Consider the following 16456-nt stretch of genomic DNA (forward strand, 5'->3'; position numbering starts at 1 on the left):
TGTTGAATCAAACCTCTTCGCATTGCAAACTTGTTTGTTAACACCAAAATTAAAATTTCGCATCTAACAAGAGATAGAGAGAGTTTCCATTGAGACAGAAGGGGTTGGATGCATGAGAGCAAATAAATTTTGGTCTATATATCATATCATGAAAACAATAGTTCTTATATGAACACATATTTTGGATGCACTCACAGGAAACAAGAAGAAAATGAAGAAAAAATAACAATTAAATAGTTTTTTTTTTTTTTGAGGGAAAATAGTATATATTTTTTAAATAGTTACATGATGTGCATTTTTTATGAATGTGTGGCGAAATAACATATCCAAATCCTAGTATATTGTATAATGATAATTCTTCACTATTTCATAAGTTAGTCCGTCATGGATCAAAACTAATTTGAAACACTCGCACGTGGCAAATAGTTAAGAACAGTCTACAATCTTTTCTCGGTGAAACATGAGCTGGGTGAATTGGCAAAGATGATAAAGTATTTCTGCAATTTTGTTAAACAATTGATTCGAAATTCCAACCATTTATCTGAAAATTATAATATCCAATGGAAAAATTTAGGGATTCGAATCTTCTACCATTTAGGCAGAAAAGGTAGGGTGATTTTAAGCAAAAAAATTATAAAATAGAAGAGATGATATTTAAAATGGAGAGAAAGCAAATCAAAAGAGATAGAAAGAGACATAAAATTTATAGAATCCTTATTTAGTGACTTGCCAATCCTTAACGTACATAATGTAACCCCTGAAAATGGAAACAATAAAGGTTGCCATCTAGAATCTGAAAATAACTTTAAACTCAAATTTCAACTTTCCATTTGTCATTGCCAATTAAGGTACAAAGTTCATAGTCATTCACAACCATCAATGATCATGTCAATTTCTACAACCTAAAAAAGTTAATAATGAAGAATTCAATGCAACGCCTAAAACAAAGAAAGTATAAGCGATATTTATAACAAAAGCAATGGTCAACTCCTCACATCCGAATGGCAATAACCGCGTGAGCAACAAAATACATGAGCCTCATGCCATGGTGTTGTTCCTCCCCTAGCTCCTCCACCCTCCAAAAAATGGAGCTAACCTCCAGAAATCTTTATCTATAGGTAAGATCACCCTATTCTAACAACTTTTTACAAAATACTTTGCTACAAAGACAAATCTCGTGTCGCATTAAGAAAAGGGAGGCCCTCCTGAATTAAAACCAAGGGCATACCTGTGACCCTTTCCAAAATGCATTGCTATATCACCTACTCAACTGCCTGGTTTGACAGAACTATCCCTTCAGTACTACCACATGAAGTACTGCCGGCAGATGTACAGTGCAGAGCCGCACCCGAAGCAGTGTTAGCGTTACTCGATTCAGTTTGATCAACCTGCAAATTAACCTCTGATAGCTCTGAAGACTCCTTTATCCCAGGCTTATTATTGGGAACTAATTCAAGATCAATTGGAAGAAAATCAGCATCAGCTGCATTGGACGCTTTATTCCTCTCATTTACAACATCTGCAATTTTCTCACAATCTCTAGGATTTTTGTTTGTCTGGAGATCAATTGTTTTGGAGTAACATAGTTCTGATTCATCAGCATTTGGAGCACCAACAACACTAGAACTGTTCTCACAATTAACAGGAAAATCTTTGGTAATACTCTGGGATTCAAGGTGCATCAAAACGTTGGTTGTAACACCTGCTTCGCCATGGGCACTATGACCGTTGGGTCTAGAATAAGAACCAGGCTTATCATCAAGGATCAGTTCGATATCAGCAGGAAGGAAATTGGCACCAGCTTCCCTGGATGCTTTATTCGTCTCATTGAGACCATATGCAATTTTGTCATAAATACCTGAAGATACTAGAATAGATGAGCAATCTCCAGGATTTTTTTTTGTCTGGAGATCAATTGTTTTGGAATAATGTAGTTCTGCTTCGTCAGCATTTGGCACATTAACAACACTAGAGTTGTTTCCACAATTAACAGGCACGTCTTTGGTAGTATTCTGTGATTCAACGTGCCTCAAGATGTTGTTTGTGAGACCTGCTTCGCCAGAAGCACTATCACCATCTGGTTTAGAATGAGAGCCACAGCCATTGTCAGATTCAGCATATACTTCTGATCGAATACAGCCCGGTTGAGCACAGTCAGTCGTAAGTCTCAGTTCACAACTGTCGGAAATCTTGTTGTCCACAATCAATTTTTCATTAACAATCTGACATGCAGCATAACATGTGACATCTTTTTGAGATTCACTATTCTGTATGGTGTTGCTAGTAATGTCAGGTGTGTTATTCAATGAGTTCTCAAGCTGCCGACAACCAGATTCAACAGATATATTTTTTTCAATTTTCGGACAACAATCGGATCCAGATGAGTCTTCCCCATCCTGACATGCTACCTTGTATGTAGTAAGATTCTTCTGATGATTGGAAACTGCAATAAGTTGCATTATGCAAAACACAAGTTCAAACTTAGAAAAAGGACAACAAGGGTTTAGATCTCCAAGCATATATAACCAAATAAGCATCTAGGAAAACGTACCTTCAGTATGAATCAAATTTTCATTAGCAATTCCATGCTTTGATATCTTCTTCTGTAACAAATCTACATGAGGAAATACCAACAGATTCATGTTCTTTGTTATTTGCTTGCTTGTTTGTTTAAGTGGCTCAAACCCAAAAACGGAGGTCCAGGTTTCTCTGAGTTCTGATATTGCTGGTATGACCAATAACTCAACATGTAAAGAACTGAGTGCCTGATAACAATCAGAGAATGAGTTCAGAAGTCAGCAAAATGAAAGATCCAAAGGAAACAGATAATGTAAAAGTGCAGCATGATTCTTTCTCGTTATCCTACAATTAGACTAACTATTTCCCTCAAATTAGAACGCTGAAACTCCTTTTTACTATGCCACATACTACCTTTGGTCCACCCCAATCATTTCCTCTCAAGACTTCTAAAACAAAACCCCAGCTACCATTCTTGGAATAATTGCAAACAAGCACAGTGACCACCTCATCATGGGCACGTACTCCCAAGTTCACACTAAGCCCATAAACTGCCTCCTAAATCGAAATGATAAGAAAAGTCTGTGCAGAACATATAACCTTTTTGGACATTTTCTCAGTAGTTTCAACCTCTCTGGCGTTAGACGGCTCTACTTAATAAGTTCAACTTTCATTTTCTCCACTCTCTAGTTCTAAAAATAAAAAGCAAAAATGAATCGATATAACAGCCTTGTCAAATGTCATATGCTTCAGTAGCTAGCCAAAACCGTAGCCCACCCCTAAGCTAAACCAGTTCAGATCAATTTTTTTGCAAAATGTGACAGAAACAAGGTTAACCAAGAAACAAAAGGTATAGGCTAAAGGGTGTAATTGCAGAAACGGAAAAGGAAAAAATGAAAATGGTTATGAATGAATTCAATATGAGCAAGTTAAATTATGTGCAACTAAAACTGAAGATACATATAAAAATGCTGAAATTACCGATTCAATGGCATTTAGAAGCCGACGGCACATTCCTTGTCGCCTATACATATAGCGGGTCCCAATATATGGCATCTCTGCAAGTTGGTTCCCATGGATCCTATTTGATGAATTACAAAACTAAAACCATCAGAATAAAATTCACACTCTCTCCCATCAATTAAAAAAAATATTTCACAAAGTATAATTAGATTACACATTTGCTAACTGGGCAGCGAAGTAAAGCTATACAAGGGAAATTTAGATTTAGCAGAGAAAATCAAGGACAAACGTCGTGATTATGATATTCACAAAAGAAGTATTTCAAAGTACCAAATAAGGTTACACCCTACCAACAGGTATTATTGGTACATTATGAAGGTTTTGCAATAGTAGGGCTGCTAGGAACCCAATAATTGAATTCCAAATAATCAAGGAGCCGTTCGGAGTGGTTCTCTGCTTTACATTTTGAAATTTTCAAAAATCAAAACCAGCTTCAATTTTGAGTTTTGAAGTGGCTCATCACTTCGTCATTTTCGTTACGTTCGGTGCACACCAAAGATTTTTTGAATACTCCAGTGAATATAAGTAACCACCACCGGAATTGGGACGGACAATTTATGAATTTACAACACAATTCCATTATAATCTGAGTATGTAATGCATTTATTATTATTATTATTATTATTATTATCATCATCATCATCATCACCATTATCATTATCCTTATGATTATTATTATCCTATGAAGCACGGACACTCCTCGGATTAGGCGTGTCCTGGTGTCGGACAAGTGTCGTGTACGACATCAACACTTGTAATTACACTGAATTATGTGATGTTTTTAAATTATTAGCTGTGTCGGCGTGTCAATGTCTGTGTCGTGTCCGTGTCCGTATCCATGCTTCATAATAAATTATTATTATTATTATTATTATTATTATTATTATTATTATTATTATTATTATTATTATTTATTATTATTATTATTAGTATTTTTATTTTGAACGAAAATTTAATATGTAATCAAAATTTTAACTTTTCTCCAATTTGTGTTGGTGCTCCAAACCCATATCCATTTTATTGTCTTTGGTCTTCGACCCATGTTGCATCAAAAATCTTACCAAAAGGGCTGGACTTGGAGACGGCTTGTGCAGAGTAAACAGTGAACAAACCAGAACGGTCTGCATCAAGGATAACACACACCGAAAAGGCTCGCAAAAACTGTGGCACACATGTCGAAAGGATTTGCAGGGGAGAAATCATGTGCACTGTAAGAGCTCGTAGTGGAGGACACCTCACTCTCACTCTGGTCAAATTCGCCCAAAAAACTGTCTTGGATTGAACCCAGAGTATTACCTTTATTTGGGCTAACGAAGACCCTTCTTTTGTGAACATATACGTTATGATCTTTTTGGGCAAAGTCCTATCAAATTTATCCTCTTGGACCAAACCTACAAAACGCCCTTTTCTGTTTTCTAGTTATCCTCGATTCTTCACACCCAACTTTATTGAGTTTGGAGCATAAATACTCTATACATGCTTGTAAGGTGAGGAGCATCACCCTTTATTAGTTAATTCCATACCTTATCTCGTGACCTTTTAGCAGCATGTGTGCACCATAAAATGATGTTTTGACTTTTGACATGTGCGCATGATCAATGACAGATTCCACTCTAGGTAATCAACTAATTAATCCATTTACAATAATCTAAGGAAAGGTAATATTAATTACATATTGGCAAGAAATATACCTATATCACATCTATTTCAAAAGAAAGGTAATTGAAATAATTATCTAGACATTAAACCAATAAACCCAATCATTTGCATAGGATATTAAATAATCACCCCCAGCACCTATAAATTATATATTCAATCTTCTCCCTGCATATATGTTAAATATTGACTGATTATGCAAACATTTATAAGCAAATTTTAAATTTCAATGGACAAATACCTGATAGATGCGACACAGATGATCTCATCACCTCTCTCTAGAATTACAGTAATAAACCCACGATAGTCCAGCCGTTTGAAATTTGACCTAAAAATGATATAACAAGAATATAAGAAGCATGCATTGTATGAGAATAATAGTTATCTATCCTAACTTACAAATTTTATGCATGAATGATGAAACTAGGACACAGTCATTTATTTTCTTAAATGTTCTCAGATTTGGCAGTAGGCTTAACTCATCCTTAGATTGTAAGATGAAGAATGCCACTATATAAACTAATTGCAGGCCTTATCTCTTCATGCCCAAGATTATTGAGTTTGGTGCATGAATAATATTTCCAGGACTTATCTCTTCACACACAACATGGATAGGATCTTTTATACTATCTTAGGTTTTGGGTTAGATCTAACTCATCCTTACAAAACAGCTTCTAAGGTGAGAGGCAAGCATCACCCTTTATTAATTAATTTCCCACCTTATCTCTTTTCAATGTTGGACTTTGATTTCCCAATATATGTCTTCAAGCCCAGTACAATTAATGGCTAGGCTCTGATATCATGTTAGTTTTGCATTGAGTTCAACTCATCCTTGCAAACCGGCTTGTTAGGCGAGTGTTGTCACACTTTATAAACTATTTTCAAGACTTATCTCGTTCTAAAGTGGGACTTGGATGAATCAAGTGGCTGTGTTCAACTAATGAAACAGCTTTATTTACAGTCATCTCGATCCAGAGTATCCGGGTTCAATATTTCAAGAGGACCCCAATTTGTAGGTAGTTAAACTATTCAGGAAAAAAATCCTGAGTGTTTCAAAAATATCTTCATCCCCAGACCCCACTATGTCCCATCACCCCACTTATACTACTCAAGTCATATCACTGTCCAATGTGAGATTCTCAACACACAGCTCTCACACCTAGAACTGGACATCTGGAGCGTGAATTTTGCAGGACTATATGGGGTGTTCGTTTAGGATAGACTCTGATATCGTCTTAAAATTTGAATTTGGGCCTAACTTAACCCCAAAGTCTAGCATATGATGAGGGCTATCTCCCACTTATAACAATTATTCAAGTCATATCACTATCTAATGTGGGAGTCTTAACAAAAGGAAATCATCCCACATATCAATGGCAGAAACTGCTCGCACAGTGCTATTGTGCGGCTAAGAGAGTGAAACTACAGCATATTTATGTGTGCGTGCGTGTGTGTCTATATATAAAAAAAAAAAAAAAAAATGCAAGATTGCAACCACTAAAGGAATATCTACAAAGGCAAATGCAGGATCTGGATAATGTTTTCATATGAAGAAAGAGGCCATGTGATCTTACCCACAATTATATAGAATACTGCGGAGGAGATTGGTCCCACTTCTATGATCAATATATGGCATGAAGCACTCATTCATTATTGATAATGCAACAGCCAGCTTAGAATTACATTCTACCAACTGAGGATTTGTCAGAGAAAGATCACAGCCAACATCTGACCGTCGAATAAAAGACCAAGAAAATCCATCTTCAATTTCATGTTTAACCCCAAGAAGCATTTCAAGTCTCTCAGATAACTGGAGGTTAAAAAAAATTATAAAAATGAAAAAATGTAAGCTTGTTAGTATGATTAGAATGTGTAAAGATTAAGTAATATTTATCAACAGGAGTTAACAAACCATTGGAATTATAGCCACTGTTTCAAGTCAAAGTTTAACCCAGTTCAACTTACAACTATACAGTAACTTAGCATCAACCAATTACATACGGTGATCAAGACGGCCCAGTACAACTTACAACTATACAATAACTTAGCATCAACCAATTACATACAGTGAGCAATTCGAGCGGATGGAAAGAAAGAAAATAGATCATACCTCTTGACATTTGTTTCCACAAAATAATGCATCCTTGGAATCATCGGTCTGGCCACCATTTGCATCAACACAGGATATGTGAACTACAAAAGGTAGAAGAGACATATTCATTTCTAGCTGGGAAGTAACACAGCTACTCATGAGAAATAAGTATTTAACTATCAAAAGAATATAGGTAAGAGCATACATTTTTCCTCACATAAACGGCATGTGGGCAATGCAGGCATAGTAAACTCATCATTGACAACACCTCGGTTTGAACTTCCACCAACCAACCCACAAAATTTGCAACAACAGTAAGCACAGTGCCAGTCACCGGATGGGAACTTCTGCGTAAAAGAATAGACACTTTACTTTCCAGAACAAACATAATTAAGTTGCACAAATTTCAGTTTGCAGATGTCACAAATTCATTTAATAACTATGAAGTATATAAAAAAACAATACGATTTTCCCATTGATTCTCATGAAATCTTGTAAAAATTCAGAAGCAAAAAATAATCAACAAGCATATATATTTTCACCAAGAACCAAAGAGAGAGAAAAAGGCACAGATATTGAACAAATCCAACAAATTTTTCACCAATTTAGCATATATTCAAGCCCTTTTCAGTGATGAGACAATTGATACCAAGGGAAAAGGACAAACTTATAGTTTATAACAGTTAAAATTAATACCCTAGTAAGAAATTTACGATGAAAGAGTTCTATTAAGACCGATTAAAGTTATATATAAAAAATTGAAGTAACCCGTGTAGCCATGCATCAAGAGACATACTTTTATATCCAAGCAGCTTTTATGGAATGTTGATGGGCAACCATCACAGCAGATCAGGTCTCCACCATCTCCGCAGACACCACATGTATCATCATTTGGATCTTCACCCGCAACATCAAAGAAATGAAAACTTTTAAGTTCAGATTCATCTTGTTTATTCCATGAATCTAACAGGCATTGTAGGAGTGAAGTTTCTTCCCCCGTGTATATATTTTTCAGAGGATCAGATTGTTTGCTTCCTGCATGAGCTCCAAAGTCTGAAATTGTTACGATTTCATTACAGCAGCCACAGTGAATGCCATCTCCTGTGATCTTACCTTCCAGTGAAGCATTTTCCAACCTATCTTGTGTATAATGGACCTTCCCATTTTGGAGGATTGTGCCCAAATCAATCATCCAGGAAAGTACGGTTCGTTTTCCACTGTATTGCACATATCCATTAATTTCTGAATCTACCTCCTCTGTAGCATCACGAACCAACAGAGTACTCCGCGTCTTGTTCTGTGTTTTGTGCCGCTTACGATCCCTGTTAGGTGATGTAACATTTGTTTTGCCCTCCTCAGGAAGCGATCGTTTCCTTTCAAGTTTCCTTTTCATTTTCCCCTTTACTGACTTACCCTTGCCTGCACCAGAATCAGGTTTTATTTTTTTCTCTTTTCGTTTAACTCCATCAACTTTCTTTCCACCTTTTCCTTCAAAGGGCTCGCATTTAACATTACTTCCTTTTCTGGACTTGGTAACTACTCTAGTTAGTCTATTGAAATCTTCCACTGGTATGGGTGTAAATATAAATCCTGGTTTGTACAACTTACCTTCACCATCCCCGGCTTCATAATGCTGTTTAAGCCTTTTGTACGCCAAGGTTACAGACCAATGTGTAGTTCCGTCCAGACTAACATATACTGAATCAATATAATTTCTGCCGTTTCTAGGTCTATGGTCTACAGTCCATCCCGCAGCAAAGAGACACTCCCTTATTTTATCCCTCACCAATTGCTGTTCTTTACGCCTTGGCCCTTCTTTAGCAACAGCTGCTTTAACAGTATTTGATACCAATGGCGAGACCATCCCATCATTCTCAGTTTTCAAAACCTTTCGTGGTTTATTTTTCCTTACAGGAGAAAATCTCTTCTCTTTTAACTTTTTGCCAGAAGATCTCCCTGAGCATGTATCATCAACTTCATTTGTACTTGCACTATCTGTTACAGTTAAAACTTTTTTACCATTTTCACGGCTCATCTTTCCTTTGCTATTATGTGCCACGGTCATGAGATGTTTTTGTTGGTCGGCCTTGAAGGGTCTTCCACGCTTACGTGGTGACTGATCATCCTCGTTTAACTCTGTCTTACAAGGCCTCCCAAGCTTACGCGGTGACTGATCAATTAACTGTTCATCCTCTTTTAACTCTGTTTTGCGAGGCCTCCCAAGCTTACGCGGTGACTGATCAACGAACTGACCATCCCCTTTTAACTCTGATTTGCGAGGCCTCACAAGCTTTTGCGGTGACTGATCATGGTCTTTTAACTCTGTTTTGCGCGGCCTCCCAAGCTTGCGTTGTGGTTGATCAACTAACTGATCATCCTCTTTTAACTCTGTTTTGTGAGGCCTCCCAAGCTTACGCGGTGGCTGATCAACTAATTCATCTTTCTCTTTTATCTCTGTTTTCCGAGGCCTCCCACGCTTCCGTTTCAATTTCTTCTTTCCCTTTCCACCTATTTTCACCTTAACCTTTTCATTCTTGTTACCATCAGTTAAAACCTCATCAGCTTCTTCAATCTTGACTTTGATCCTCTCCAACACACCATGTTTTCCATCACTCCCAGAAAAGACACCAAAATTCTCTTCATTATAAGATATTCTCTCACCCCCGTTCTTTGACCTTGACCGCAACAATCGAACCCCACTCACCCCTTCATCCTCCTTCTTCTCAGCTTCAGCTTCGACATTGATATCCCTGTCTTTTAAACAACTCTGAGGGCTACTCTCCCCATTCTCAGCTATGTCATCATCCATACACAAACTCACATTTAAATCCAAGTCACGTCCTCTTCTCACAGCACCCTCAACTTCACCAGCACACTCAACATCGCCTGCACATTCAACTGCATCTTTCTTCTCAATCGATGAAGTAGGTTTCACTAAAGCCTCCACTTCACCAGTACACTCAACATCGCCTGCCCTTTCAACTGCACCTTTCTTATCAATCGATGAGGTAGGTTTCACTAAAGCCTCAACTTCACCGCCTGCACATACAACCCCACCCTTCTCAATAGATGAGGTAGGCTTCACAAAAGCCTCAACTTCACCAGCACACTCAATATCGCCTGCACACTCAACCCCGCCATTCTCAATCGATGAGGTAGGCTTCGCTGAAGCCTCAACTTCACCAGCACACTCAACATCGCCTGCACATACAACCCCACCCTTCTTCTCAATCGATGAGGTAGGCTTCACTAAAGCCTCAACTTCACCAGCACACTCAACATCGTCTGCACATTCAACATTGTGCTTCTCAATCAATTCGGTAGGTCCCACTAAAACCTCATCGCCCGTAACCATACCCTCACTCTGCAGACGTGCCCTTTTCTTTTGAACAACTCCCCCATCACCAGAACCCTCATCACCCAAAACTAATCCCTCAACTTCACCCTTCTCATTCAACTCAGTAGGTTCCACTAAACCCTCTAAACCCAAAACCAAACCCTCATTCTTAACACGTACCCTTTTCTTCCTAACAACTTCTCCACCACCAGCAACAGAGCCCTTCCTCACCGGAGTTTGAGATCTCAACCCTTCCCTCATTTCTAACAAAAACCCTAACTCTACAAACAACACAAACCTTAAACAAACCGAAACAAAAAACAAAAACACAGATAACCCATTCAATTCTCAACTTCAAAAACCTTAACAGTCACAAATTACACTTCACACAAACCAGATTCCCGTACAAGATTTCACATCAAACACACCATCGTCATTTCTGTAACAAAAAAAAAACACAAAAAAACTTAGAAAAAAAAATCGATTAAAATAATCAGATCAAAAACAAACAAAAAAAATTATACTAAAATTTCGTGACTTACCAATGTGAAACCGGTTACAGAGAAATCAACGAAACCTAGAAAACAGTGCGCATTATTCGAAGATTGTGGTTTCGGGAAAACGAAGAGACAGAAAACAAGGTTTAGAGAATTTGAAGAGAAACCGTGTGACTTCAGATTTTATTATATACTACGAGACGAGATTTCTTCTTCTTTTCTTTTCTTTTCTTTTTCTTTTCTTTTTTGGTAAATACGTGGAAAATATTTATTCATGATCTATGCTCGAGTAAATCTTTAACATGTGTAAAAAAATTAGTAAATCTTCAACATTACTTTGGTTTGAATTTAAAAAATAATGATTATGTTTAGTTAAGACAAAAAGTATTCTATAAAAGAGTGAGGCATTTAATTAATATTTGAATGTTTTATGGCTTCCCAATAGTAAAAATAAAAAGTAGATTAGATATATTTTAATGTATTGTATGAAAAATCACTTTTTTGGTTTGGTTTTCTTTAAATTTTAAATTTTATTTTTAAGAAAATAGGTGATTTTTCTTGTTGATGGACTGATTAGAACTCTATTATGAAAGATAAGATGTAGTGAATAGTATTTTGATCAAAAGCGGGAGACGGATATTCTTTTATTTAAATGAAAGATAAGATGGATGGAATTTCGCATATAGTGAATAGTAGTATATTGATCAAAAGCGGAAGGCGAGTATTTTTTTTATTTGAGGTGTGTGTTTATATTTGTGGTGAGTTTGTAAATGCTACATGTTGAAGCTTTAATGTCAAACTTGCGGTGGATCTTTATCAATATGTATCACTTAGACATTGGTTTAAACCTTGCATTTATACATTAGTTGGTTTTTGAAATATGCATATTTTTGTCTAAGTGAATCGTTTCATTTGGCTTTTCAAAATTGTGATTTTTGATGTTTTTCAAAAAGTTAATCATTTCACATTGTCCAAAGAAAAATAATGAATTGTTTCACTCGGCTTTCAAAAATGTGATTTTTAGTGCTTTCAAAAAGTGCATCGTTTCACTTTTACGAGTGAACCGTTTCACTCATGTTTTTTACATCATATTTTTAACTTCACTTTCTCACATATTTTCAATACATATATAAGTGAAACATCTCACCTCTTCTCAAAACATCATTTTTTTTTCACAATCAGTTTTCTTAAACCCTCTTGTATGCTTTATACTCGTTAAAAACTCTTAGCATGAATTTTTCACAATCAATTGTCTTAAACCTTCTTCTTTTATTTTATACTCTCTGATATTGATTGTGAATATCGAGACATTGTGAGCTACATAGATGGGATTTCTTTGTACATAGATTGTGATATTCTAGGGTTTTGCAATTAGGGGGAATTGAAACCTAAAGGAAATAGATGATTTTTCACCTCTAATTAGGGTTATTGTGGGGTTTCCTCATCTAACACCTCAAGATCAATCGACGACATGTCAACAAACATCAAAGGATCAGAGGCTGAGTTCTTTAGATCGAATGAGACCCAATAAGATTTTGGGAGCGGACCATGGGAAGATTTGGGAGACTCTTCGATTGATTAGGCCCATCAGATTGGTTGCACAAGAGTGGTTACCAGAAAAGGTTTGAATCTTGGGTGCCAAGGTTCATGTGCAACCCCAAAAATTGTTGAAAGACAGGGTTCTGCTGTTGAATTCTCAAATCTCAAAGAGCAATATTAGTGTAAACATTTTCATAAACATTTGGTGTTCAATAATCAATAAAAATTGCATTGAAGGTTTGTCTCTGGGAGTGGATGTACCCCACTAGCGAGAACGGTGTGGAGGAACCACTATAAATATCATATTTATATATCTTATCTCTTTATATTTCTTTGTTTGTAAATTGATTTAACCGTGGGTTTTGAAATTTGATTTTGAAAAACGATTCAAAAAAGATAATTTATGAAACCTTTCCTAACAATCCCATTGTTGGGTCATGTTAACTTGTGCCTTTAAGGCACAAGTTTAGAAGCCAATTGTAGAAACTAGTTTTTGGAAATTGTACATTCAATGCTTTGAAAGTTTAAAAACTTATTTTTTCAATGAGTATTGCTATTTCACACGACATTTCAACGCACGACAATACACGACTCACGTGCTTAGTGTAAAAGTCACGCACACTCCTTTTTATTCTTAATGATTTTGCATTAAATATAAAAAGCAACTCAAATCACTCCCACGTTTACAGCGCCAAATGCAGTTTAACCGCCACTAATTGATTGATCTCACCATCAATTCTACAGACCTTTGTCCTTTCGTCGCCGTTGTTGTCTGCTCTACCATCGTCGCTGTTGTATTCACCGCCATGGTTCTCGCCGCACAACTATAACTGCATATCGTCGCTGCATCTCCATCCTCAAACATCACTTTACTTTGATTCCCCTGTTTCAACATTCAATTCCACAAGCCAATTCCACAAGCAAGTAAGAATAATTTGGTTTTTTATTGTTTTTATCTAGTTAGATATTTAGAAATCATGTTATATCCACTTGTTAATTTAGTTGATTAATTTAAGTTTGTGTTTTGTAAAATTTTCTGCATTAGTGGAAACGGGATCTACTTCTTCTGTCCAAGAGGAGGTTGATCACATAAATGAAAATAGTGATGAAAATTTAGAAGCAAATATTGTTCAAGCAGGTGAGGAACCTAGGATTGGGATGACATTTAGTTCTGAAGAAGAAGTTACCAAATATTACAAGAGCTGTGCTAGATGTATGGGTTTTGGAACTGTTAAAATCAATTCAAAAAATGCAAAGGATGGAAAAAAAATACTTTACTCTAGGATGTACTCGTGCAAGAAGCTATGTGAGTAACTCAAAGAACCTTTTGAAACAAAATCCTACCATAAGAGCACAGTGTATGGCTAGAGTAAATATGTCTATGTCTTTAGATGGAAAAATTACAATTACAAAAGTTGCTCTTGAGCATAATCATGGATTAAGCCCAACAAAATCTAGATATTTTAGATGCAATAAGAATTTGGACCCTCATACAAAAAGGAGGTTAGATATTAATGATCAAGCTGGTATTAATGTAAGCAGAAATTTCCGATCTATGGTTGTTGAAGCAAATGGATATGATAATCTTACATTTGGAGAAAAAGATTGTAGAAATTACATTGACAAAGCAAGACGGCTTCCACTTGAGATAGGAGATGCTGAAGCTATTCAAAACTATTTTGTCAGAATGCAAAAGAAAAATAGTCAATTTTATTATGTGATGGATGTGGATGACAAAAGTCATTTGCGAAATGTATTCTGGGTAGATGCGAGATGTAGGGCTGCTTATGAGTATTTTGGTGAAGTCATAACTTTTGATACCACTTATTTAACAAATAAATATGACATGCCTTTTGCCCCTTTTGTTGGAGTCAATCATCACGGTCAATCAGTTTTGTTAGGTTGTGCCATATTGTCGAATGAGGATACGGAAACCTTTTCTTGGCTGTTCAAAACATGGTTAGAATGCATGCATGGACGTGCACCAAATGCCATAATTACTGACCAAGATAGAGCAATGAAGAAGGCAATTGAGGTCGTCTTTCCAAAAGCTCGCCATCGATGGTGTTTGTGGCATTTAATGAAAAAGGTTCCGGAAAAGTTGGGTAGTCATTCTCATTATGAGTCTATCAAATTACTTTTGCATGATGATGTGTATGATTCTTCGAGCATATCTGATTTCATGGAGAAGTGGAAAAAAATGATTGAATGTTACGAACTGCATGATAATGAATGGTTGTAAAGGCTATTTGAGGAGAGATATCGTTGGGTTCCTGTGTATGTTAGAGACACATTTTGGGCTGGAATGTCAACTACACAACGAAGTGAAAGTATGAATTCATTCTTTGATGGGTATGTGAGCTCAAAGACAACATTGAAGCAATTTGTTGAACAATATGACAATGCGTTGAAAGATAAAATTGAAAAGGAAAGCATGGCTAATTTTGTTTCATTTAAGACAACAATTGCTTGTATTAGTCTTTTTGGCTTTGAGTCTCAATTCCAAAAAGCATTTACCAATGCAAAATTCAAAGAATTTTAAATTGAAATTGCTTCTATGATGTACTGTAATGCTTTCTTAGAGGGAATGGAGAATTTGAATTCAACATTTTGTGTTATAGAAAGTAAAAAGGTATATGATAGATTTAAAGACACAAGGTTCAGGGTAATCTTCAATGAGAAAGACTTCGAAATACAATGTGCTTGCTGCTTATTTGAGTTTAAAGGTATTTTATCCAGACATATCCTTTGTGTTCTTCAGCTCACAGGTAAAATTGAGTCAGTGCCGTCTTGTTATATTTTGTCAAGGTGGAGGAAGGATATTAAGCGGAGACACACGCTTATTAAATGTGGGTTTGATCATTTAGCCGGAAATGTTGAATTGCAACTAGTTGGTAAGGCATGTGATGCCTTTTACGAAGTTGTTTCTGTGGGGATACATACTGAAGATGATTTATTGAAAGTGATGTCAGATCAACGAATTGAAAATTGAATTAAACCGTGAAGGAAGTTCTTCTGTCATTATAGAAGAAGACAGTTTAGTTCAAAATCAGATGGCTAAAATTCTTGATCCTGCAACAACTCGAAGTAAAGGACGTCCTCCCTCAAAAAGGAAAGCTTCTAAAGTTGATCAAATTGTGCAGAAGAAGGTTTTAAGAAAGAAAACTCAAAATAGAAACAAAAAGAGGAACAGTTTTCTTAGCCAAGAAGAGGTGACCTTAAAAATTTTCAAGTTTATTTTCTCTAGTTAAATGTAATAGCATGTATGTCTAATTTTATATTTTTGGTGGCAGGGTCTGTGTCTATCAAGACTTCAAGAAACTGAAAAAGCTGAGTTTACTACATCTCAAATCATTGATGGGATTGGCACACAATAGAGAATTCAAGCAAATTTAGCTCCCTTCAATCCAAATCAAAAATATTTTGTTGAAGTAAATCAGGTCCAAATAAATTCAAGCACTCTTTACTTTTGTTTGAACATTTATATTCATATTATGGAAGTATCTGATTCAATAAGCATAAATCATAATATTACATGTTCAGAACTTTTAGAGGTATTGGTTCCTTCTTTTCTTTATGTTAGTGATCTAGTCAAGTTTTAATATAAATCAGCAATTCTTACATTTATGTGTTTTTTGTAGGCACAACACCATATGATTGATAAACCATCAGAATGAGGACATGAATGAACCACTTTGGGAGATGAGAGTTGAAGATGATTGTTGCAGACTTGCAGAAACTATTTAAATTTATATTGTGTTAACTGATTAAGACACTACATTTTACATGTTAGGA

At 36.1% G+C, this 16456-nt stretch overlaps 1 protein-coding gene and 1 pseudogene across 2 annotated transcripts; one reads left to right on the forward strand and one right to left on the reverse strand.

Moving 5' to 3' along the window:
- Positions 1-794: 794 nt before the first annotated feature.
- LOC146956525 (uncharacterized) lies at positions 795-11279 on the reverse strand. Of its 2 annotated transcripts, none has more exons than XM_085729328.1 (9): positions 11168-11279; positions 8085-11064; positions 7494-7632; positions 7307-7389; positions 6771-7006; positions 5438-5524; positions 3499-3598; positions 2552-2765; positions 795-2443 (listed from the first exon to the last, which is right to left on the reverse strand). In XM_085729328.1, the coding sequence occupies exons 2-9, from the start codon at positions 10884-10886 to the stop codon at positions 1263-1265; spliced, it is 4842 nt and encodes a 1613-aa protein (XP_085585454.1). In that variant the 5' UTR covers positions 10887-11064; positions 11168-11279; the 3' UTR covers positions 795-1262. The 2 variants fall into 2 exon arrangements, with proteins under 2 accessions (XP_085585454.1, XP_085585450.1); XM_085729324.1 differs by having other exon boundaries at positions 7494-7635.
- A 1168-nt stretch (positions 11280-12447) lies between these two features.
- LOC146956526 (protein FAR1-RELATED SEQUENCE 6-like) lies at positions 12448-16338 on the forward strand (annotated as a pseudogene).
- The last annotated feature ends 118 nt before the right edge of the window (positions 16339-16456 follow it).

Source organism: Medicago sativa, chromosome 1 (assembly GCF_051527215.1).
Source record: "Medicago sativa cultivar Bolivia chromosome 1, Bolivia_mono, whole genome shotgun sequence".
NCBI lineage: Eukaryota > Viridiplantae > Streptophyta > Magnoliopsida > Fabales > Fabaceae > Medicago > Medicago sativa.

Coding starts and splice junctions, on each gene's coding strand:
- LOC146956525 (XM_085729324.1), bottom strand. CDS start 10,886: ATGAGGGAAGGGTTGAGATCTCAAACTCCGGTGAGGAAGGGCTCTGTT. Junction 7,636..8,084: donor AAAGCTGCTTGGATATAAAA/GTATGTCTCTTG, acceptor TCTTTTACGCAG/AAGTTCCCATCCGGTGACTG. Junction 3,599..5,437: donor ATCTGTGTCGCATCTATCAG/GTATTTGTCCAT, acceptor TTCATCAAATAG/GATCCATGGGAACCAACTTG.